This window comes from Homalodisca vitripennis, chromosome 4 (assembly GCF_021130785.1).
Source record: "Homalodisca vitripennis isolate AUS2020 chromosome 4, UT_GWSS_2.1, whole genome shotgun sequence".
Classification (NCBI taxonomy): Eukaryota; Metazoa; Arthropoda; class Insecta; order Hemiptera; family Cicadellidae; genus Homalodisca; species Homalodisca vitripennis.
The window spans coordinates 28,744,570-28,768,621 of NC_060210.1; the positions used below are offsets into that span (position 1 = coordinate 28,744,570).

At 31.9% G+C, this 24,052-nt stretch overlaps 1 protein-coding gene across 2 annotated transcripts in view; it reads left to right on the plus strand.

The window, feature by feature from the left end:
- Positions 1-994: 994 nt before the first annotated feature.
- LOC124359082 (TBC1 domain family member 14-like) overlaps positions 995-24,052 on the plus strand; it is a 72,441-nt gene continuing 49,383 nt past the window's right edge. For both annotated transcript variants that reach the window (XR_006922104.1, XM_046811513.1), the window contains exon 1: positions 995-2,499. Coding sequence is in view for 1 of the 2 variants with exons in the window: in XM_046811513.1 (XP_046667469.1) it covers positions 1,217-2,499 (1,283 nt within the window). In the remaining variant the exon portion in view is untranslated. The remainder of the gene's footprint in view (positions 2,500-24,052) is intronic.

A 24,052-nucleotide genomic window follows, 5' to 3' on the forward strand; every position in this document is an offset into this window, starting at 1 on the left:
ATTTTACTCTTTACCCAGGAATTCAGGCGAAATCTTTCGCTAGCTGTAACTCGCTAACGAAGCGTTTTCGGACCTATGTTTATATAACATTTTTTCATTATTTTTACTAGTACAATGTGCTGTAGAAGTGGGGGGAGAACTTCATGAATCACCCTGTATATATACAAACTCTGGAAATAGCTTAGACCTGAAATATGTGACAAGGACTGGAAATATACGCTTTTTCACCGAAATAAGTTTCCAAGACCTGTGTGGTCCGAGATTTGTGTTTTCTTGATTGGGATGACAAGGCAGATTCAGCTGTGACGTTATGTATATAATTAATTAGAACCAGAAATGCTCATACACGTGCCAATCATGATATAATAATTCGGTTAAACTCTGATACTATTTACCATGAATTTAAATAATATCTACCTGATGTATGCATACTTACGTTTTAAAATTGTTATAGGACTCCCATCATATTACATCATAATTGCTTTTACTAAGTAATATAAGGATTTCGGTTCTAAAGATTGCGTGTGAAACAGCGGGTAACCGCTAGTGAAATGACATAAATACTTTTACTAAAGTCTCTTGTTTGATTTATCAGTCGGAACTTCAAAAGAATTTAAATGAATTTATATATTCATAACATCTTTAACCACAAGTATTGCTGCTACGTTCGTTTCTCATCCTATATTGCTATAAATAAATTTGCATCTCATATATTTGCATATTCCTAACATTTATCTCCAGATTTCATAATTTTAGAATTTCAAAATATTAAAAATCAGCTATAGTTTAAGATAAGTGGCGGAAAAAACTGCTGTTTAAATACGATTCAAAAATCCTGAGATCAGTTCTATCTGTACGACAACAGAGACAGCTTATATAGTGCATCTAGTAAAATAGAGCCGGTTCGGTCAGCTGATACGTTTTAGTATTCCATCATGCGTTGGTTCATATGTTTTACATTTTTTTTATACCGACCAAAGTACAGGCAGATGTAGCCTAGATTACAGAGTGAGTAAAAAATAAAGATGTTGTCGTCTTGTGTTTGTGATGAGTTTTCTTGGTTGTTTCATTGAAATGTCATAGATGTCGATTTGTGTTTGTTTTGGTTAGTTTTAACTAGTTATAATTTCGTGAGTGTAGTGTAAGAATATGTGCACTTTAAATTTAATTAGGACGAGTTATATAATGGATCAAATATAAAAAATGTGAATCAATCATGAAGACAGTTCCTTCTGAACAAGATTACCATGACACAGAAATTCAAGACGATTCTATTCAAGAGGCAAACATAACTGTCCTTAAAGATGGATTAAAGGTTGTTGGGAATCCTTGTCAGGAACACTTACCGAGAAGTAACAGTGGCAGTGACATTCAAAATACGTGTGAAACAGAGAACCTTATTATTTGTAACCCTGATCTAGCTGCAAGTTTTCAAACATTTAAGACAGAAAAACACAAATTAAACCCTGGGCACTATCTTCAAAAAGTGTTTTTGAGTAGTGTTGCTCAAAAGTTCAAAAGTCAAAGCTTACCTAGTTGTCTCGAAAAAAAGAAATTCCAAAAGAATTTATATTCTGAGGCTATTGATGAATTAAATGAGACATCAGTTCCTTTAGTTGAAACATCTGACAATACTAGTTTTGGTAATCGTGATAGTAAAGAATCATTTTCGGGTGATTGGTTTAAAACTTGGCCAGAAAGAGGGGATAAAGTTTTAATTCGAAAGGGAGAATCATACTCCGATGAAAAAGTACAAACTAATATAATATGTGATGAATTTAGTGTTTCGGAAATATTAGTGAAAGATAATGAACTCAAAGGAAGTTCATTTAACACACAATCAAAAAGATCTGTGGATGGTTGCAATTCTGAGACTGATGATACATTCTTTGACATCTCAAAAGAATCTCATTCATGTAAAGAAAATCTGTTTAATGGTAGTTTAGAAAGAAGGCCTATTAAAGAATCTAATAAAGCAAAGACAACACATTCTGCAAAATTTGAAGGAAGTTCCAAATCAATCCCCCTTGACAGACTGTTGGACAACTTTCCATTAGCTTACAGTCCTATTACTAAACAATTACTCCTTATAAAACCTGATAATGAAAGTATTGTGAATATTTGTGGTGAAGAAATCTACAGACCTGATTCTCTGAATGCAATTACAAGGCGTAATGCTGAAGAAAAATTGAACCTGGAGGAGTCTTACAACGATAAAACGGGTGGTGGGAAGGGACGGACAAGTAACCCTCGAGGTCTTGATTGTGATTTAGCTAGTTCTAATTTTCAGCGCACAAGTGCGGAGATAGGCTCATTTTCAAGTACTGTGTCTAGTTTAAGTGATAATTCTCCTTCAACAAATGAAGATTCTGCTCTTGGAAGTCTATTAGATCATGGTGATACTTGTTCTCTTGTGTCTGTTGGTGGTTGTAGTGCCTTTTCAGAAGATTCCATAGAGGCCAAGACCAAAAAGAAAAGTCTAGCTGGATTTTTCAGCAGGTAAGTTAGATAAAATAATTCTTCTTTAAGCTATTTAAAAAATTACAATATTTACTAGTAGGACTAATGTATTAGAAGTTGGGAAGAAATCTAGCCAAATTAATAGAAAATGTTTGCTGCTGTATTATCAGCAGCCACCACAAGAGTTGAATCAACTATCGATTAAAAATATCTAAACTATTGAATATAGAAATATTTGAATTATAGACATCATAATTAATCATTGCCATTTGTTTTTATTTTACAGAATAAAAATATTGTCAAGTAAATTCATGTATATGTCAAACAAAAGTAATTTTAATCATTTGGGTAGTGAGTAATGACATCGGCAAGAAAAATGACGATAAACATATGTGCTTTTGTGTATAAATATATTTTTACTCATTGAATATTGTTTTACATGGCTACAAGATAATCTTACCCCTTTAAATCCAAAGCATCCAGTTTATAGTGAAGAGATGAAAACTATAATTAAAGATGGGAATTAAATAATATTTCATTCAGTTTTTTATCATTCTAAATTTGGTTTAATGGACATATTAACACTCATGTACAATTTTAATTGGAACCAAATCAATTAATACTTTCTAATAAATGAATCTAGTTTTGACAACATTAGTTTTTGCAGAAATAACATTGCAGAATGGCTATAATTTTGTAGAGAGGTTTGTTTTGTATGGTTATAAACATATAACTTAAGAATTACCATTTCTTTCTATTATTTTAAATATGTATATTTGTTTTTACATATAAAAATATAGTTTCACTGTAATACAACCTTAAAAGCCTACAACTTAATTCGGTTTGACATTAGGTCCAAATTAAAGCCAAACAAAGTGAAGTCATGTACATAGTATTTGAGTAATGGCCACAAGCAAAATGGTGATATTCATGTGTTATTAATTTTTAAGATTTAAAACAACCGAACTGTACATTAATTTAACTTGGTTTGCAATTTTGGTTTCAGTAGTTTTAGATAATCCTTAATCTCAAGGATTCGACACTCATGAAAATCGATGATTAGATAATCGTAAATATCAGTGATTCGATTGTTGTGGTGGCAGTCTATTATATAGGTGCCAAAAGGTTGTCTGCAGACAACTAAGCAATAACCTGGAGGCTGGTAATAGTAACGTGTTTGAAAAAGTATGGCTTTAGGTATTCAAAATGAACCAAACTTGCTTTTTATTGACTTTGTTAATGATTGTATTTATGCAATAGCTGCTGGGAGGATGGCAGTGTGTTGATGAAAGCATTTTATTGTGTTGATATAGATCTATTACCCTAATGAAAAACTAAGGTTGCTTTGTGTCACTAGAATAGCTTTGAATTGAATGATTAGGTATCACCTTAGTAGACAATCTTAGATGGCTAAATTTCAGTATTATGATTCACAATTTACTGTGAAGTCCATCCAGACAAATGAAAAACTGATCACTAGTAGAGTGTCACAAGGATCAGTTTTTGGCCCATTTCTGTTCCAGGGAGCCCCACCAACTTCAACATTCATCTCCCATAGTACGAGGTGTGATCAAAAAGTTCCAGGACTGAATTTTTATACATTTATTCATACAACATACAGGTTATTCGAATTTTTCTCCTTCAAAGTACTCCCCTTGGGAAGCTACACACTTTTCCCGCCGGTATTTCCACTGATCAAAGGCCCCAGAAAACTATTCTTTTGTAAAGGTGTTTAGGAGCTCCGTCGTTTTTTCTTTAATTTGGTCAACTGTTTGAAATCTTCGTCCTTTCTGGGGTCTCTTGAGCTTTGGGAAGAGAAAAAAGTCTGCTGGGGCCAGGTCAGGTGAGTAGGGGGGCTGAGGAATGACAGTAATTGCGTTTTTTACACAAAAGTCACGGATAACTAATGCAGAGTGAACAGGAGCATTGTCATGGTGAAGGAACCAATCACCACTTTGCCATAGCTCAGGTCTCTTTCTTCTCACAGCATTACGCAATTTTCTGAGGGTTTCAAGATAAACAAAACGATTAATTGTTTGACCTTGTGGAAGGAATTCATAGTAGACGACACCTTTACAATCAAAGAAAACCGTAAGCATGACCTTCACATTTAATTTTTACTTGACGTGCTTTCTTGGGTCTTGGAGAGCCTTTTGATGTCCATTGTGATGATTGGGCTTTTGTTTCCACATCGTAACCAAAAACCCATGTCTCGTCTCCCGTAATGACATGATCCAAGAAGCTTTTGTCGTCATTTTCCTTTTGAAGAAGTTCCTCAGAAACATGAATTCGGTGTTGTTTTTGGTCTTCAGTCAACAGTTTTGGCACAAACTTTGCTGCAACACGACGCATTTGAAGTTTTTCAGTTAAAATTTGCTGACATGACCCAAATGAAATGTTACATTATTCTGCCATTTCACGGATTGTTAGTCGACGGTCTGATCGTACGAGAGCGTTCACTTTAGCAACATTTTCATCATTGATTGACGTTGAAGGGTGTCCGGAACGAGCATCGTCGTCTGTGAATGTTCGGCCATCTTTAAACCTCTTGAACCACTGATGGCAGCATGATCGGCTTAGACATTCTTCACCAAAAGCCTCTTGTAACATCTAAAAGGTTTCAGAAAACGTTTTGTTCAGTTTCACACAAAACTTCACACAAACACGTTGCTCTTCTTTCACATTCATTTCATTAAACAAAAAAATAGCCAAACTCTATAAAACTAATCTCAAACAAACTGTGCTAATGTTACTTTTAGTGATGTTATGATTGATCTGCAAACACAGCTGTGTTACTGCTGAGTCAGGGAATACAATGCTGCCAACCGCATCGCTGTGAGACATTGCATTCCCATAGTAGATAAAAAGTCCTGGAACTTTTTGATCACACCTCGTATACTAGACCTATCTGTCAACATTTGAGGTTAGTGATATGCCGCCCCTAGACATCCACAAGATAAGTAACACATCGGATTTAGCTGTATCCAATGTAGATTCAACTGGAAGGTATATATACTAGCTAGAAGTGAACCCTCCTGGGAGGAATGCAATAATGTAGTCACAGGTGACTCATGAGAATTAAATGTGTACACACATTAGTTTATATGTGCGAAATGAACCATCTGTAACATTTCACATGTACTCACATTTGTACTCTTTATTGTAATAATTATTGAATATTTCTCTTCATCTCAATTTTTAATTAAATCTCTTAAAAAAATTGTTCTGCAATCTAGAGTTAGTTTGGTGAAATCTGACAGTTCTCAACTAAAGGTGTACTGTGAGTCACTCATGCCATGGTGAATGTGTTAAATGCCAAAAGAAATGTAACAACGTATAAAAGAAAAATGGTACTTTGGCATTATCCTGGAGGTCACTATTTTTGGAACAGTTTGTGGTACTTTGGTATTATCCAGATAACACTATTTTTTTTAACAGTTTTTCTTACCTAAATTATTAGAAAAACAGACTTTATTTAACTTACATGTTTAAATTACATGTCATTGTGATGACCTGTTCTTGTTTTCTGCCCTCCGAAAGGAAGCAATGTCAGTAAGAAATAGGCCACTCTGACCCAATCTACTACTTGTTATTACGCAATATAAGTAGGTTATCATAAATATGCTACTAGTAGTACCAATTTAAAGATAACTTATGAGCACTCATGTGATCTGATCAGAGATCATGTTCAGAGCATTTTCCTGAATCAGGATGCTAATTCTGTAGTACCCCCTGCTAGAGTCTGAGGCTGATCTAAGTCCTGCCTGCAGAAGACAGTAGGCACTCCTCCTGGCCCTAGCCCGAATGACAAAGTCCAGAGGGGCGAGGTTGAGGCAACAGTCTAGACCTGCGTACGCGCACTTGGAAAAGCCCCAGTAATAGCAAGGGAAAGCCTGCTTTTGGATGCTAGCCAGATCAGCTACCGCCATCTTGGCCTCTGATTTTCCTACCAGACAAAAACCCCAAACAATGCAGATCCAACCATGGAGATATAAAACCAATACAAAAGCCTCGGCTTAAGTCTTCAAGACCCACCTATCATGTGTCTGCATTGCATCAAAGACCATTTCCATCTGGCAATAACCCTTTCCAGATGGGGTGTCCAGTTTAGGATTTTATATAGGATTACGCCCAGGTAGTTAACCTCGGACTTTAACTCAATGGAAGAGCCTCTCAATACCCTCAAACTGAAGTACCCAATACCCTGAACTTCTTGAAAAGGCAACAATGGCAGCCTTGGTGGGGTTGACAAGGACCATTCCATCACACCAGTTTCTCACCATATTCAGATCAGCATTGGTTGATTCCGTGAATGTAGTGTTGAACTTGTCACTCACAAGAATCACAATGTCATCCAGTTATGCCTGTACAAAGCCATCACTGTTGTTCAAAGACACGAGCAGATCGTTCGCAATACTAAATACTATTTTACAAATTAATGTGATTTTATTGTAATGTAGGTTGTATATAACCCGTTTATGCCCAAATTATATTGTGTTATTTTTGTTTCCCTCTTAATATTTTGTTGCTAGGGTTAAAAATAACAGATTTACATTATTTTTAATTTTGTTAACTTGTATTTATACAAATTATGGCATATAGACAAATAGTGGGTTTGGACGAGTACCCAAGTTAAATATCAATATAAGTTGACAGTGAGCGTGAATAGGTTTGTAAATATAGTTTTCATACTAGTATTTCATTAATATTAACAAATAGTGTTTTGTAATAAAGATAAAGGAAGCAAAAATGCAATATTGAAAAAATGTAATAGTCGTATGATTGTGAAAAACAATTACTTCTAAGAATTGTACAAACAAGTAAGATACACACAGGTGAGAGTAAAATACAGCAACTTTGTTTGTAAAATATAAATAGAGGTACGTAAAATAAGCTACAACAGAGTGTGTATTCAAAATATAACTAAAACTAGCAGTAATAAAAGAACTCCTGTTAAGAGTTGTAAACATCCTTTAAGGATTCTAGTACATCCTTTCTCTCGACTATATATTGTATTCCGACAATAGTAGAATTGAGAAATATAGATGGATCTCATCTTATGTTACAACAAATAAGTATAAACTCTATAATGTACTCAACTATAGTATTTCATCTTAAAAAAATAGTTTTAAAAACATTTATTTTTACCCTCACTTTTCTAGAATGGATTATTTCCTTCTTGACTTCACGGTTTCGCTGTTCACTTCCTTCATAGACGTCCTAGTTCTGTACTTTAATTGCCATCCACTTCTTTACTTTAATTTACGATGTTAGTATCTCTTGTCCTACTCAGATCATAAAAGAGATTGCTTATATTTTTAAAATAATCACCTGAAAATTTCTGAAAAATGCTTATGTGCATAGAATTTCCTAATTTAAATTAGTTAAAAAATACTAAAGGCTTTGTCTGATAAAAATACTATATATGTTTCTGTAAAGCAACAACTCAAATTAGTATTATGTAATGTATACTAAATAAAGAACATGCATGGATCGTGTACTTAGAGATCTGGCTGTCAAGGAAACCACTGGAAATGGCAGAGACTAGATGACTACTATAATATTACCATATTAAGAGAGTCAAGCACATCCGAGAATACCGAGACGAATGGAGACTTGAACGCTGGGTTAGTGCAGATCGTGCGCTAGCTCTATCACAGAGGATCTATAAAAGAATTTATTAATCCTGGCGGTCCTTATAAGAATAATGGAAAACTATGATCAAATTATTGCATTGTCATCGGTCCTTGATACGTATACAAAGTTTCACATTAATCAGACATCTGGAAATTGGTGAAAATTATGCTCAAAGATTCCGTTACATAGATACAACTGCAGCTTATAAAAGCGTGTTAAAAATAGGAACAAAAAGTTTAATTTTATTTGTGACATAGTATGATCATTAACCCTTGGTGTGTTTCCGGGGTGCGCAAAAAGCCCTTGAGGCTTAAGTGCATGGCAGTAGGCCGCCCCAAGGGGGAAAAAAAACCCTAGATTGGTAAGGCTTTGGTAAGGTAAAGGAATTTTATTGTTTACAAATCTTTTAAATATACCACTAGGCAAACAGTTTTATGAGCTTACGCTAGATTGTGCATTCCTTGCACCATTGTTCGTGATGCTCTCCACACATCGCTCGAGAACAACGCTCGCAGAAGCTGCGTTCTTTTGAAGGGCATAAACCACATATTTTCCGCCCTTGCTGTTGATTAGGTACTGGATGAGTTGCTGGTTCTTCTACCCAAAGTATTCTCGCAATGGTTTGGAGAAGAGGTTTACTTCAGTTAGGCATTTGCAAACGATGTTCCAACCAAGGACGAAGAAGCTCACAGCCGAGTTCTTTAGAAAATTGTCTTCTTACAAGGGGTCTTGCTCCCTCAGATACTTTGTTATGCACATAGATGACGTAGGAATTAACTAATATGATATTGATGATTCCATAAAAGATACAGAGAGGCCAACACCTTGTTTTCCTGCTGGTTGTCATTTGAGCACACATTTGGTCTAATGAGTCAACCCCTCCTTTGGTAGAGTTGTAACACTCAATTATTTCAGGTTTATTATTGAGTTAGTGTTCTCATTAAGGTAACGTTCAATACATTGTTGCCTTTTTAGTTCGTCAGGATTCATTTTGAAACAACAGTCAACAAATTATATAAACATTGGTTTTCAAATAACAAAAGAAACTGAACTGGGCAAAAACACTAACACAGAATTGGAAAAATGTGATTCAAAAAGAACACTGTATCGTTTTGTCGCTGTGACGCCATAATTAAAACTCACGAAGTAATGTTTCGTCAATAATACGTTGCATGAAACAAATAAGAATTCGTTAACAGGACTACGCGTAAAACTTACATACACAGTAAGGGTTCGTTGGAGCGACTACTCCACCTCGGGACACACTGAAACAATACGGGTAGAGCCTATCCCCTCCACTCACGCACCCGGATCAGGGTCAGTTAAGTTGGCACTGACGGAGATGTAAAAAAAAGGAACAGTTTCCGCGGTTCACACAAACTGCTGTTTTACGTCGTCGTCAAGACGACGTCTTACCAATCCAGGGTTAATATGTTAAATATCTGTAAAATAAATGAACAAAGGAAACATTCTCTGGTTCCAAAATATTTAGGTTTTTCTGTATCCAGTAATACAGTATCCCACAAAGTTAGTGGCTTCCTTTAGAATATTTTGAGTTGGGCTCATCTTACAACCTTCAGAAGACATTCCTTCTTAAATATAACAAACATTTTTTCCTTATCACCTCTAAAAAAGTATATATATAAATAATAAAAAAAATATTTTCTAAGCATTTTCCAACTATTATAATTAAAATCATTAGTAAGTTATTTTTGAAATCAGTAAAAAATCTACTTTCTTTTGATTAAGTAAAAAATGGGTTGTTGAATTGACTTGAACCCTACACCTCATGCTTCTTGAAACATATTTTTAATTATAATATTTTAAAAAGTATTAAAAATTATCATAAAAAACGTTTTACTATAGGTACTAATAAGAGAGCTGGGACATTTTGAAATTTTAAACAAAAATCAGTTTTTTGAGTGCAGTGAGTGAACAAAGCAACAAATAATCAACTTGACCATATTAATTTGTTGGTCTTGTTATTATACACAGCTATGTCAATTTAATCTTTGCTGTATTTCTTATCGTTTCCAAGATCCCTTCAGTGTGCATAAAATTTGGAACACACTGTATAAGTCCCCAAATTAAACTGATGCTGGACATAATCTAAGATGTAGTGACACAAGTTGAATATGCTAATAAATAAATAAATTCTCTAATTAGAACTGTACAGGGGATATTTAAAATGTTGGGAGCAGATAAAAACTCTTATCTCCCAGCTGCATTGTGATGATGGGTCCTGATTGAAACTTCCTGGCTGAAAAAGAGAACACTTGTTAGACATGAACTAATGGTCTGTCCAATTTAGATTCATTCATGGTAGGTTCCCTGTATGTTTTTGTTACTAGGTCACAACATGATTCTTGGGTTTTATGTTTTAGACCCACAAAGCTTATTATGGTAAAGTAATAGTTTTTTACTGAAAATGAAAATTTAAAGAGGTCTATATTTAACAGAGTAATACAGTTAAAAAAATAAGATTCATAGCATATCATGTTAATACATCCTACGTAAATAGTTCATTGTGTATGCTACAATGTACTATAGTTAACAGTACAATTTTATATTATGTAATGTTCTAAAGCTGGTATTGTTTTTTAATCATTTGATTAAAATACTGCTTTCACTGTGATTTTGAACTAATAAGTATACCTATAATGTTATTTTGTGTAATATTAGTATTATATATGATTAGTATATCTAGACAAGTGAATGGTAAACAATGGAATTCCATGTTGTCATGGATGAGGATAGCTAATGACATTCCATTCATGCCAGAGCAACCCATAAATGTCTACTGCACTAAGACAATGCTCGTCCTGTAAGTAGTACATGTTCAGTTTACTACCTCATTACAATAACCTTGTTTACAAGTTAAGCAATTAAAATGTACAATAATAAACCTGTTAACACTTTTTCATAGATTTTTGTACAGAATTAAATCTATCAGAAAGTGTTAACAGGTTTATTATTGTATATTTATATCAAACACTTCTCAAGGCTACATCTCTAATATTAAGCAATTAGCCTAGAAATAGTTTTTCAATTAAATCAGGTGCCTAAAGAAAATTGAAATTAAAAATGCCTGATTATTAAAGAGCCCTAAAAAAATAGTGTGGTTAATATAATAATAATTTGTTTTAAAGATTTGTTTATTGTTATTTACTTAAACTTACTGTAATTAACAATTTTTTGTATCCCAAATTATTTTTATTACATGTAAATCCCATAAGAATGTCTTGATTACCAAGAATGAAGTGGTGGTAAAGGAAATGCTGAAAAATTGGTACAAAAATTGATCCTCTATATATATATATATATAAATATCTTGGCCAAAATATCAGCTAGTTTTTAATATTATTAATATTATTCTTACTATCTTGAGTATGAAAAACAAAAATAAAATGGTTGTTTTACAGCAGTGTATCCTATAAAAATTAATGTGACATTATGTTTTACAATGTTACATATAAGTTTGTGTAGTTACGAAATGTTAATCGAAGAAAGCGACTGAAAAATTGGCCAAGTATTCCTCAGACTCGTTACAAAATTTCCTGTAACCTCTTTTACAGATGCATACCATGACATGGTTTTAGAAAATATGTCCCAATCTAATCCCACAACTTGCAGAATATCCCACTGAGGAGCAAATTAATTAACCTGATAAGCTCTGAAACATTAATTATTTGCAGCCTGTTTTATTGAATAATTGACATCAATTATAACATTTTCCTGCTGGTTGAGGATCAGTCAATGTCTTGTTGTTGACCAATACAACAGACTTGTAGATATATTTAACTTCATCAGACATTACACAGATATACCCTGCTAGCTGGTTTTATATGTCTGGAATTCAATACTCAGTGGTAGTAAAAGCTGAATAATCTGATTGCATGCCAGACCAGGACACAGTTGACTGAACTTAGTTGAGGTACATATATCCTGCTTCCTGGTTTGATGTATAGTGCAATCATTGAAGCGAAAAATACGGTCTTACCTCCGAATTTTTTTACTGTGAACCGATTTGCATGAAATTTTGGAATTAGGCTAATCTTACCCTTAACTTCAAAAGTGAAAATGATCTGAACTCCGACTATTATTTTTAAGGGGTGTAAACAACCCCTTAATGGAAAAATTGACATTGAGCCATTTTATCGCTAGAAAACATGTCTAATAGTGAGTGGTGAAATTGTAAAGTGTTTTCTAACACAATTACCACATATTACAATAATTTTCAACCCCTTGAAAATCTTACAACCCTAGCAAACAACCCCTAAATTGAAAAAATCACAAAAAAATACTTTGGTATGACATAAAACGATGTAAGTATAGAGTAAGTAATATTTTATATTCTCTATAATAATTATCACATTTTTAACCCCCTTGAAAACTACCCCTTGATAAAAAATAAAAATTTTTTTATTATAAATTGAAAAGGATTTAAATATTATTCCACACTCTCGAAAATGATTATCATATTCTTAAGCTTTTTTACCCTTAAAGCTACCCCTAAATTAAAACAGTAAATATATATGATTACATATTTAAAAATAATTTAATTTAGAGTAAAAAATTGCCATTTATTCAATTATTTATTTTATTAGTTAAAATAAACTTACCAATACAGATACGCAATTAGTGAAAAGCTATTGAAAAAAATCGCTTCCACAAGTATTCTTTTGAAGATGCTTTTAAACCCTCTTCACCCTGTGAAGTAAGGTCAATTTTAATTTTCTTAATTAAATTGTATGAATTATAGTATATTAAAAACTTGGTATAAACGAGTTCCACTGTTTAAAATATTTTTTATGTAGGGCAGAACTAATTAGTAATATATATTTATGTAGCAAATAGCTCAAAAAAATGTGTTGAATTAAAAATTGCACTATACATTATCAGTTAATTTTATTATCGATTAATTTGGTGACAATTTTATCGATTTCTCACCTTAATATTTGAAAAAAATAATTTTATTACATTAATAGGAGAATAAGCTTAAAAGCCGACCAGGCTAGTCAATAAATAATTAAACAATTTACTTTATTTACAATATAAATTTCCAAAATATATGAGCCATATTATGTATATATATATATATATATATATATATATATATATATATATATATACACATTACAATAGTTTTGGGTCTCTATTAATACTGCGTACTTTCACATTGCTCAAAATATTCACACTCCGAAATTTTCAGTTACTAAGTAGAAAAAAATATGATAAGTTTTTGGACCATAACTCCTTCAATTTTCATGCTTTCACAATTTATAAAAAACCATTGTAAAGGTAATTAAGAGAGCTACAACATCCTTCATTGCAATATATAGTAAAAAACCTTTTTCTAAAACGGTGAAGGGTTAAAGGGCTTAAGAGAAGCTGTGATTGCGCTGCCACGCGCTCTTTAAACAATCATATCTCCGTCACTTTTTGTTTGACAGAAAAAACCAAATTGTTTGTCAGAAAAATACCTAAATGTGTTATCCCTACACTTTTATATGTATCTGTCGTCATTTTTGAGATATTATGAAAAACATTGATTTTTTTAAAAGTTGAAATTTTTTTTAATCGTGACTTTTTTGAAAAATATGTGTCCTGAAGCAGCCAAACTGATATAATCTATCAAACTCTTCATAATAAAGTTAATTCTAGGCGGAATACGATTAATTTTAATTTTGGTGGAAACCCTTTTTAACAGGGTTTTTTCCACTTATGAAACCCATTGATTTAAAAGGAAAAACATTAGATGCTCCTCTTATTTACAATACAGCTCATTTATTTTACGTGCAAAAAACTTTAATAGTGCTCATTTTAAAGCTTATTTCAAGCACTACAAAACCCTTTTTTATTAGAATGCCTAAAATGCATCTGCTCGCCGCTAGATGGCATTGGCCACATCAATTAAATTTCAGACAAAATAAAAAACGGCTTTGATCTTTAATATCTAGCTTAATATTGCACTTAGAATACCTTATAAAAAACCAAATTGTTAATTTTTTTACCTGTTACAATGTCGTTTTTTATAAAATTTTCGATAAAACGTATATTTTTGGAGATATTTGCAAAAAACCGATGAAAAACGTGAAAAAAATTGTGAAATTTCAATTTCCAATAACTTTCCAAAAGTATTGGATTTTTCTAAAAACTTTATAGATGATTATTTGCTTAAAATTAGGCCTTCTATCGATATCCAAGGTTATTTTGAAAAAACAAAAATTCACCCCTGAGAAGGGGTGGCAACCACCCCCAGGGTGGTAGCGGAGTTCAAATCATTTTCACTTTTGAAGTTAAGGGTAAGATGAACCTAATTCCAAAATTGTATGCAATTCGGTTCCCAGTAAAAAAATTCGGAGCAATAATACTTCAATGACTGCACTAGTATCCAGAATTTAATAATCAGTGGTAGTATAAACCGGACAATCTGATTGCATGCCAGACCAGGACACAGTTGACCGAATTTATTTGAGGTGATGTGAAAGGACAGCAGGCCTGTACTTGCATACTGGTTTACATAGTATCCAACCACATGAGGTCACCCAGGCAACTCGACTCCGACAACCAATACCGTGAAATCTCTTCATGTCACTATATTTGCTGACCAGTTCTTTGTTATTGAATTCTTATCGGACACATTATATTGTACCAGCAATGTCTGTATTAGTAGGTAGCCGAAATAATAAAGGTACCATTTACAATATGTAACATGTGTTATGAGACACTCGACTATAGCCTCCACATTTTTATTTCCTGGCATTGTGATAGGCTTTCACACATTATTCTTTTACATAATTTTTCTTCTTTTATTCATTAATGTGCACAACATGAAATATTGCATATAATTATAAATTACAAAATATTCAAAGTGTCAAAAAATTAAAAAAAAAACAAGCTAGTACCCACAGCTTAACAGTGACAAATTCCAATACTTGCCTGTCTGTCTGTGAGCCTGTAAACGTTGCAGAAGTTTTTTCTGGCTGATTTTGGCTATATCAGAAAAAAACTCCTCTCATAAATACAAACATTTTGTTAGTTATTTAGCAAAATTACACTCAAGGGGTTATAACCCTAGGATGATAACAATTTTCAGTGACAATTATTTTAGGAGCCTTGTTATTGAAGTGATCTTGACAAAATTGATTCCATTGATTTTATGGTTTGTCAAAGTTCGATTTCAGTTAATTATGGCCAAAGGAAGTTAAATCCTAGGTAAGGAGAGTTAAATTAAGCTACTAGTCAGGATCTCCTTATTATTGGATGAATATTTTGTCAAATTAGGCACGAATATGCATATCACATCTTGACACAGAATCTAAGCTTGGACACTGTTGGAACCAAGAGTAGTACAGAGTCCCAGGATGGAAGCCAATCTCAACAACACTTATCTGTGACTTTTGTTAGTGAAGGGTCCTTTACAAACCTTGACATAGTCCATGTTTATCTAAGACACCCTGAGTTGACACATAACATTTTAAGCTGGTGTTGCTGTGCCCTAGTAAGGAAACTAACTTCTGTAACAATCAGCTCTAGAAGATGTTGTTAGTCAATCTTTACATTGTGGTTCTATAGGTTATTCCAATATCGATATTTAATTTAATGAAAAGTGTCCAAAAGTGGTGAAGCTTTGATATTCGTTCAGTCTATTAAACATGTTTCACAGAGCCGTTTATAGTATTTTCTAAGTAAATAAGGTACCTTGGAAGTATTAGTTGCAGACCGATCAATGTTATTGTACAGCATTTAATATACAAAGAATATAATGTTTTTCTTAAAGATATACCAAATTTCGTGTTGAGTATTAATTTAATGTATATTGTTTAGTTCTAATGTGTATATTTAACCCAACAGGAGTCACTTCTGGCTGGTTTATATCTTCCAGTTGAACCCACACTGGGCACAGCAAAAACTGATGTGTCACTTAAATCTGGGCAACCTTATGGATGTCCAGGAGCAGCACATCACTAACCCCAAATGTCGAGATTTTGGAGTGCAAGGGTAATTTTATGGGTCTAGTCTACTGTGGGAGATGACAGTTGGAGTTGGTGGGGTTTATTCTCTCTGTGTCTAATAAAGGTTCTTGCTAGCCTAGGCATAAGGGTTTGCCACCCCCTGCCTGCTTTGATTGGAGAGAGGCTGGTTCAGAGCTGGCTTTTCCTTCTTCCGAGGGGATATGACTTGAGATTAGTACCCTAAATTCTTTCTCGTTGGATATCAACAGGAGGCCTACCACCATCCAGAATATCCTGTCACTCTGGAAGCAACGCAAAGGTCCTTATAGGACTAGGTGCAATTTTCTAAATTCTTGTCCTAAAAGAAAAAAAATGTATATTTTTGAATATTACTTAATTTTGAGAAAACTTTGGGCTTCATAGTGGGTATTTTTAGTTTAACATTAGTGAAACCCATTACTTGATGGGTGGAAAAATTTCAATTTTTCTGTCTGTCCTTACGATAACTATATAGCAAATTGAGATACTTGAAATTTTGTATAAGTTTAGCTGAACATTAGTGAATATTTTTACATTTTTCTAATAGGTACCGGTAATCGAAATGGCAATGAAAAAATTGTAGAATAAATGTATTTTGATACAATCTGAGTACAATAATGACATCTGAAATGTGACATAGTAGTAACATAATATATAGCCTAACTATCCCTACACATACAACATAACATCTTTGTGTTATTCACTCCTATGCAACCCAATGTAATGAACATATATGTGAATGTGGCAAGATGTTCAAGAGAAATTGTTATTTTTACTGTATTTCATGAAACTTCATTTCTACATAGACAAGAATAAATTTTATGATGGTGGATATCCATGGGATTTGGCTGAGGTCACTGAAGGCTATCACTCATTAGGCTGACACAATTTCACTTCTGTATGATTGTCTGTCTGTCTATCTGTCCGCATGCATCTCAAGAATGAAGTGAGCTAAAGATTAGAACTGTCACACGGTGTGGCGAACTCTTACCTTGTATTACTTTGTTAAGATAGAATCAGGTCTCAATATAATAAGGAAGATTTATTTATATCTAATACTGTAGACAGTAGTTGGTCGTAAATGTTCTCAAGCATTACACAATGTGAGTGCTTCTTCTATTAAACATTGTGTGGTCATACATACAAAACAACATGATGAACATGAGTTTTAACTAGCGTAGCAGAGGCCTGATCGTTTAAATTTACTTCTAATTGATCATGGTGCAAGTTAACAAAATGATTACACATTACTATTATTGAGCTATAATTTATAGCATACTTTTCAAATGTTTAGCTGATTTATCTGTGATCTGTTGACTTTTTACTGTTATCAAAATAATGTTTTTTTTTCATATCTTCGGGAGAGATACATCACGATATTTCTTCCTGGCTACACCATTGTTCTCCTAAAAGATTTAAAGAAACGAAATTTTAGGATTAGCCAATGCCATATTACATATTATTTGAACTTTCTTTACATTGCCCCATTAAAACAAAAGTAAAAGAAAGATTACTTTCACTTATCACAATAAGCAAAGAAATCGTTAATTTACTAATATTATTTTTTAGTTTGCAAACTTTTCCTCCTAGAAGTAATTTCCCAACTCCTTACAAAACACCCAAATAAACAGTAAACAAAGCTAAGTGACTTTAGTGAACTTAGTGACTGGTCTCATAGTGGTCCCAACATCAAGGTCACAGCAAGGTAAAACTGCACACCAATAGTAGGATGCTGAACAATTAATTAACTTTCTTCATTTAGCACTACTCTGTATCCACTCACCAATTAGAACTGCAAACTTAAAACAAACATCCAGAATTCTTCCTCCCAAAGCGTATATAAGCCGGAGTGAGTGTGATGGAGATATTTTTAATGTCTTTCCTTCCACATGACCATTGAAATAGAAATTTGGAACTTGTTTAGGAAGAATTTTTATAGTAGTGAGTTTTAAAAGATATGCATGTCATTTTATCAACTGAGTTTTAGTATTTATAGAATTTAAAGTGCTATTCAAAGAGATTTGGCAAAAGGACAAGATATACAGAGAAAGTACTCATTATTTCTCAAACTAGTAGTTAATTAAACCAGTTTTTAAGGCAATTGAGATAGAAAGTGGCAACTAAACCCACTGACTTATTGGATCACATGCTTATGTCTATGCTATCAGTTTCAAATTAATCATAATAGATGACAGATGATACACAGATGCTGGTATTCTAGAATGTACGAGTACTATTGTTTACATCTTAAGGCGAGATACAACTATGTTTTGCTTTTATCAAATAACAGATCTACCGATAATATAAGCCAGAACTAAAATAATTTTTTGTTTGGCTCTGTAATTTTTATGTATTTGCTTTATTGGAAAATGAAATTATATTTTGTTACAATTAAGCTGTATTCAATAGTTTTTATATATGCTTTCAGAGTACAAAACATACTTTTAGAGGCTGATAATAAAAATGTTTCGACCCTGATCAGAAAAATTGTTTTTTGAGGTACAGTAGATTTAAAATTAGAAGTAAATGTTAGTTTGTACCAGATCAAAAGTTGACCTCAAGTATTAAATATTAGAGTTGCATTTGTTTTATTCAGTGTAAGCAGTTGATAATTAATCTTTTTGATCATAAAGATGTGAAATAAAAGTGTAAGAAAATTTTATTAAAAATTAAATCTTTACATCTTTTAAGTTCTTGTGCTGTAGCAAAAAGTACCAGGCATTACTCTCACTATAATTTTTCTCTGAGTTTTGCATATTTCCTCAAAATTGTAATAAGCACTAGAATTACATTACCTTTATTGCTTGTTTGGTCTTGTTTGTATAAAATAACATCATTTGTATTTTTTCTATGGTAAAGTATAATGCTGTATTGCATTTTATTTTTAAAGTTTTTCAACTGTGGAGAATATTTATTTTTAGCATTTTAATTGTGAGTCCAATTTATTAAAATCTTTGCTCATAGTTACAAAATTATAAAAAATCATCTAAATATAATAACTACAGAGAACGGCATAAATTTAAATCATTCACATACTGTAAACATATTGATTCTAAATTTTTTCACTATGGTTTTAAATTTAAAACTGCTTTCAGTATAATAATATTTACATATTATATTTAATAGTTTTACATTAATCACTGAAAAACATTTAAGTCTGATCTGTATTAAACAATACTTTCTTTTTATATACCATTGATTTACTAAAAAAGCATGTATTTTATTGTATATTACATAAAAATATTCTAAGTCTGGTCTCCCAGATGTAACATTGCAACGTCTACCTTACTTTCTTGGTTTTTTAAAGGCTCCTTGTTTTTATTTCCAATTAGATTGCAGACCATTGTGTGCATATTATCGACATTTTAATTATCACATTGTAACAGTAAATTGTCTTTTACCATATCCAACTGGCACTCTTTAGATAAAATAAAAATGTTCTTATCTGAAGTGTTTAAACAGACAATCTGGTACAAACTAACAAGTACCAAGTAAGTGTGTCCAACAAAAGGATAAAAAATTAGAAGATATAAGTAGACAAAAGAACCAGTAACTACTTCTTATTCACTTCAAAGTTAGGTAGTATCTAACTCGTCTGGAGAAACATAAACTGCAGCTACGGGATAGTTATTACTACCTTTTTATTCACATCAAACCTAGTTATAACTTTAAAAGATGTTAAACATTACGAATAACAACTCATATTCTCTTTGCCACATGTGTAACAAAGAGAAACTCATGAAAGATGTATTATAAATATGAGAGAGATCTTTTGTAGAAGAATCAACTGTACAGAATTATCTCAAGTAGCAAGAAAAGTTCACTACAGTAAGGAGACAGACTGTACATTCCAGTTACAGGGCCACAAAGAGACCTGACTGGAGAAGCAACAATGGAGGAACAATCTTAGTCAAGGTCACCTACTGCTCTCAAGGTCAAGGTCAGCACCTTGCATCCATTCACCATCTTTCTTACTTGCAAATTTGGTTCTACGTAGGTTTTAAAATAGTGATCAGTAAAATGTCAAATTCTTAACTAGGAATTAATTTTTATGTATAAACGTTTAAAATTGGTACTATGTTTATGAATAAAATAAATAGTCACGCAACAGTAGAGAAATAATAATGACATCTCATTTATAACAGTGAAAATTATACAGCTACTATTTTTTAAGTTGATAATACTGAAACTTATAGATGTGTCATGTTTGTGTTAATGGCATTGAAAACTTATACAAAATTGAATTGCAAGTTCTACTTTGGTTTATTGCCCTTTTAGTGTAAAAAGAAATGTCATTGACTTAAGAAACATACTCATATAATATTTTGTTAAGTCTGTCAGTTAAAAAATAAAATTTTTAAAGTTATCTCTCTTACTTGTAATAATTTATGAAAAAACTTTGAAATATTGTTTTGTTTAAAAAAAAACTTCTTATTTCACCAACAACTATACATAGCAATTAATTTTAATTGCTGTTTAGAATATCAATTGATGGTCAAAAACCCCATTACATAACACATTAGCAGTTTATCTGAACTATTAAGATAATGTTAATGAATTATCCTCTGTCTTCTTATTTTTCATTATTTAACGGTTTTAAGATGTTCTTTCCATAAAGTTAATTTGAATATTCATGTTAAAGTAATGTTGATATACTTATCAAAATCAATGTACAATAATAGTATACCAATAATTGTGAACACAAATTGTAAGAAAAATATTTGTGAGTGATTGACCTCTATAATTAATTCCATTGTATATATGGTGCTATAAAACATAGTAAGGTATATAATTATAATCCTAAGCAAGTATTTGCCTCACTTAATCATAAAATGTTACTTTTATATTCCACTTTTCTTCATTTAATAGATTAGCATTCCTTTCCTTCTTCCCATTATTTTACTATTTCATTATGCGTTTTGTAGATGGTTCTAAATTGAATTTTATAAATTTCATTGTTTTATGTCATAAAAACTCTCTGTACATGGACCCAATTAGTGATACCACAAACAATTAAAAAAAAAAAAAAAAAATTATAACACTGAAAATTCACCAATGTGCAATATGCTGACCTCATAAGCTCAATATATGATGCTCCAAATCATAATTTCCACTTGTATGAAATTGTGCATTGTCTCCAAGTAGTATAACTACTCCAACACATCAGTTTGTCCACACATTTACATAGTTAGCTCAGTAACTGGTTAAACTTTATACAATTTATGCTGATGATACCTCTTTGCTCAAGTACATAGAAATATTGAACAGCTTATTTATTTTTCTGAAGGCACTTTGTTGGATTCAACCTCTTGGTTTTAAATCAATGGCCTTCTTTAAAACAAGGATAAAACTCTAAAGTTATTTGTTTCTTTAAAATCTGTAAATATGATAAATGATGTTAATAATCTAGTTACATTGTTAGGAATAAATATGATTCAAATCTTTCATGTAAGTGTCACATTGACAGTGTTTGTAAAACATTGTCAAGAGTAATATTTTTTAGTACATTTAAGGATTCATGTAACTATTAGTTATGTACAAATGGCCTATCACTCACTTTTTGAAAATATTCTAAGGTATGGTTTGGTGGTATGGAGAATGGGGTAGGCATCCTGCAGAAAAATGCAGTAAGAATATTAACTGGCTCTAAGCCATTAAGTTATTGTAGACCTTTTTTTTGTAAAACCAGTATTGTAACAATAATTGTAAATTTGTATATATTTCAAGTTTTACTTTTAGTTAAGAAAGATTTTAACAAATACCTTTTTAGAAACATGACACATTACCATGCTACTAGAGATAGTAATAAGCTTGAATTACCATGGTATAGGTTAACCATAGATGAACATGTATCTAGGCTTAAAAATTTATAGTAATCTACCTGCTTCATAACAAAATGTAACAGAGAAAAAATTTGTAATAGTGTTACACGACTGGCTATTTAGAAATCCATTCTATAAATTTGATGAATATTATAAAGCTTTTAAAGATGTGATATGACGTTGTTGCGTACAACATTTATTCTGAATAGTTAGTATTTGTATTTTTTAATGTGTGTATATATCTACAGGTAAAACTTTGAGAATGACTGTTTAAATAACATGACAATCCATTGCAATGTTTGTAACATGCTGAAGGATTAGTAAAATGTCATTGTGAGTTTCATCTCAAGAGGAAGGTTTAAGTCAAAAGTGCCAGCATGAATGCACAAACCACTTTAATTAAGAATTTTACTCTTGGATATTAATCCATGGACTACCATGGTATACCATTATAAAGACTTATCATTTAAAAAATTGTACATAATTTTGGCCATTTATTAAGGATCCAGCAGGGCCTTATTGAAATTGTGTTGTCCAATTGTCTGTGCGATAACTCTTGATAGAAAGGTCTTACAAATTTCTACACTTCTAACTTAATACACAGGTTTCTCTTGGTGAAAAGGAGAATTCTATTAATTTTAAGTCAAAAGGTCAAAGGGCAGTCCGTCTGTCTGTCCATCTGCCCGTTTATAGGTTCCTCGTTATTCAAGGAAGAAGAAGGTTATCGTTTAAGGTCAAAACACCAAAGGGTAATTCATCTGCTAGTCCATGCAATAACACTGGATTAAAAGGTCCCAGAGACTTGAAACCTGGTATACAGATTTTTCTTGGCCTAAGAAAGAGTTCTATTGATATTAAGATAAAAAAGTAAAAGGGAGTCCGTCTATCGTTCTATCCGTCTACGAACTACTTCTTATGTTACATTTGTTACTTAAGAGTGATGTCAATGTTCAAGTTGATATCAATCATACTAAATTAATACATTTTGGTTATGAAATCTTTGATTTTAGTTTCTCTCTTAATTTGTTTTATAATGTAGGCTACATTGTTTTAAAATCTTAGCACAATTATTAAAGGATAAAAACTGTGGCTTTTTTATTTTTAACTAATTTTGAATGAAAAGTTTAATTGGGATGCATACTTTTATTATATAGTTAGTAGAATGAAGTCTCTATATTTTTGTATTTGTATTATATTTCTTTTAATGTTTTTACATAATCTTTTACTTTTGTAATATTTATCCTGGTAGAAAATAATGCTAAATTTAACAAAAGTATAATTTTTTTATTTTAGCTTCTATATTTTAAATTGAGAAGTCTTAATTGTACTTTATCAAACTATTTTATAACTCATATATAATTAATAGTTTATATGTAAATGGATAGATGGAAGTTACGTTGATGACATTTTTGCTGCAATGCTATTCTGGTTAGTGATAATAGAGCACATGCATGACTTTCAACCATTTCTTTCATAACTCGTTTCTGTCATTTGCCTATTGAGTTAATATGTAACAGATTATTTCAACATGATATCACCTATAAGATGTTATAAATAAAAGAAAGTTGTGGAAACAAGTTGACTTGCGTGTTGTAGGAGATTCCAGTATTTGAAAAATTAAATTACAGACCACCAATATGGAATATTTTTCATTAATATAGTCACAAGTTCTTTTGATGTAGCAGCTGTTGGAAAGAGTTGCTATGTGACAACCAACTGGATTACCTAAGAATGAAACCCCTTCTTATGTAACCACTGCAGGCACATGTTATTGTACCAGATTCTACAATATAACTTTTAGGAATAAAACATTTGTTTTACTGAGTCATAAGAAAAAATGGTTTTCAGGAAAGACTGTAGAAGAAGCTATTTATAAATTGTAAATTATATACCTTTCTATATAGACATAAGAAAATTGGCACCTTAGATTGTGGAGTAATCACAAATCCTTGAAAACAGAAACTATGAGTCATTTCCAGATGTCTTTATATGTGCCAGTGATTCTTATCAGTTAGTGAACATATTTGCCCATTGTTGATTATTTATGAAGGAAATATTTTTTTAACTGAGATTACAACTTAAACATTCATTATCAAAAGTTCAATATTTGGTTAAAAATGGTTATTTGTTTACTAA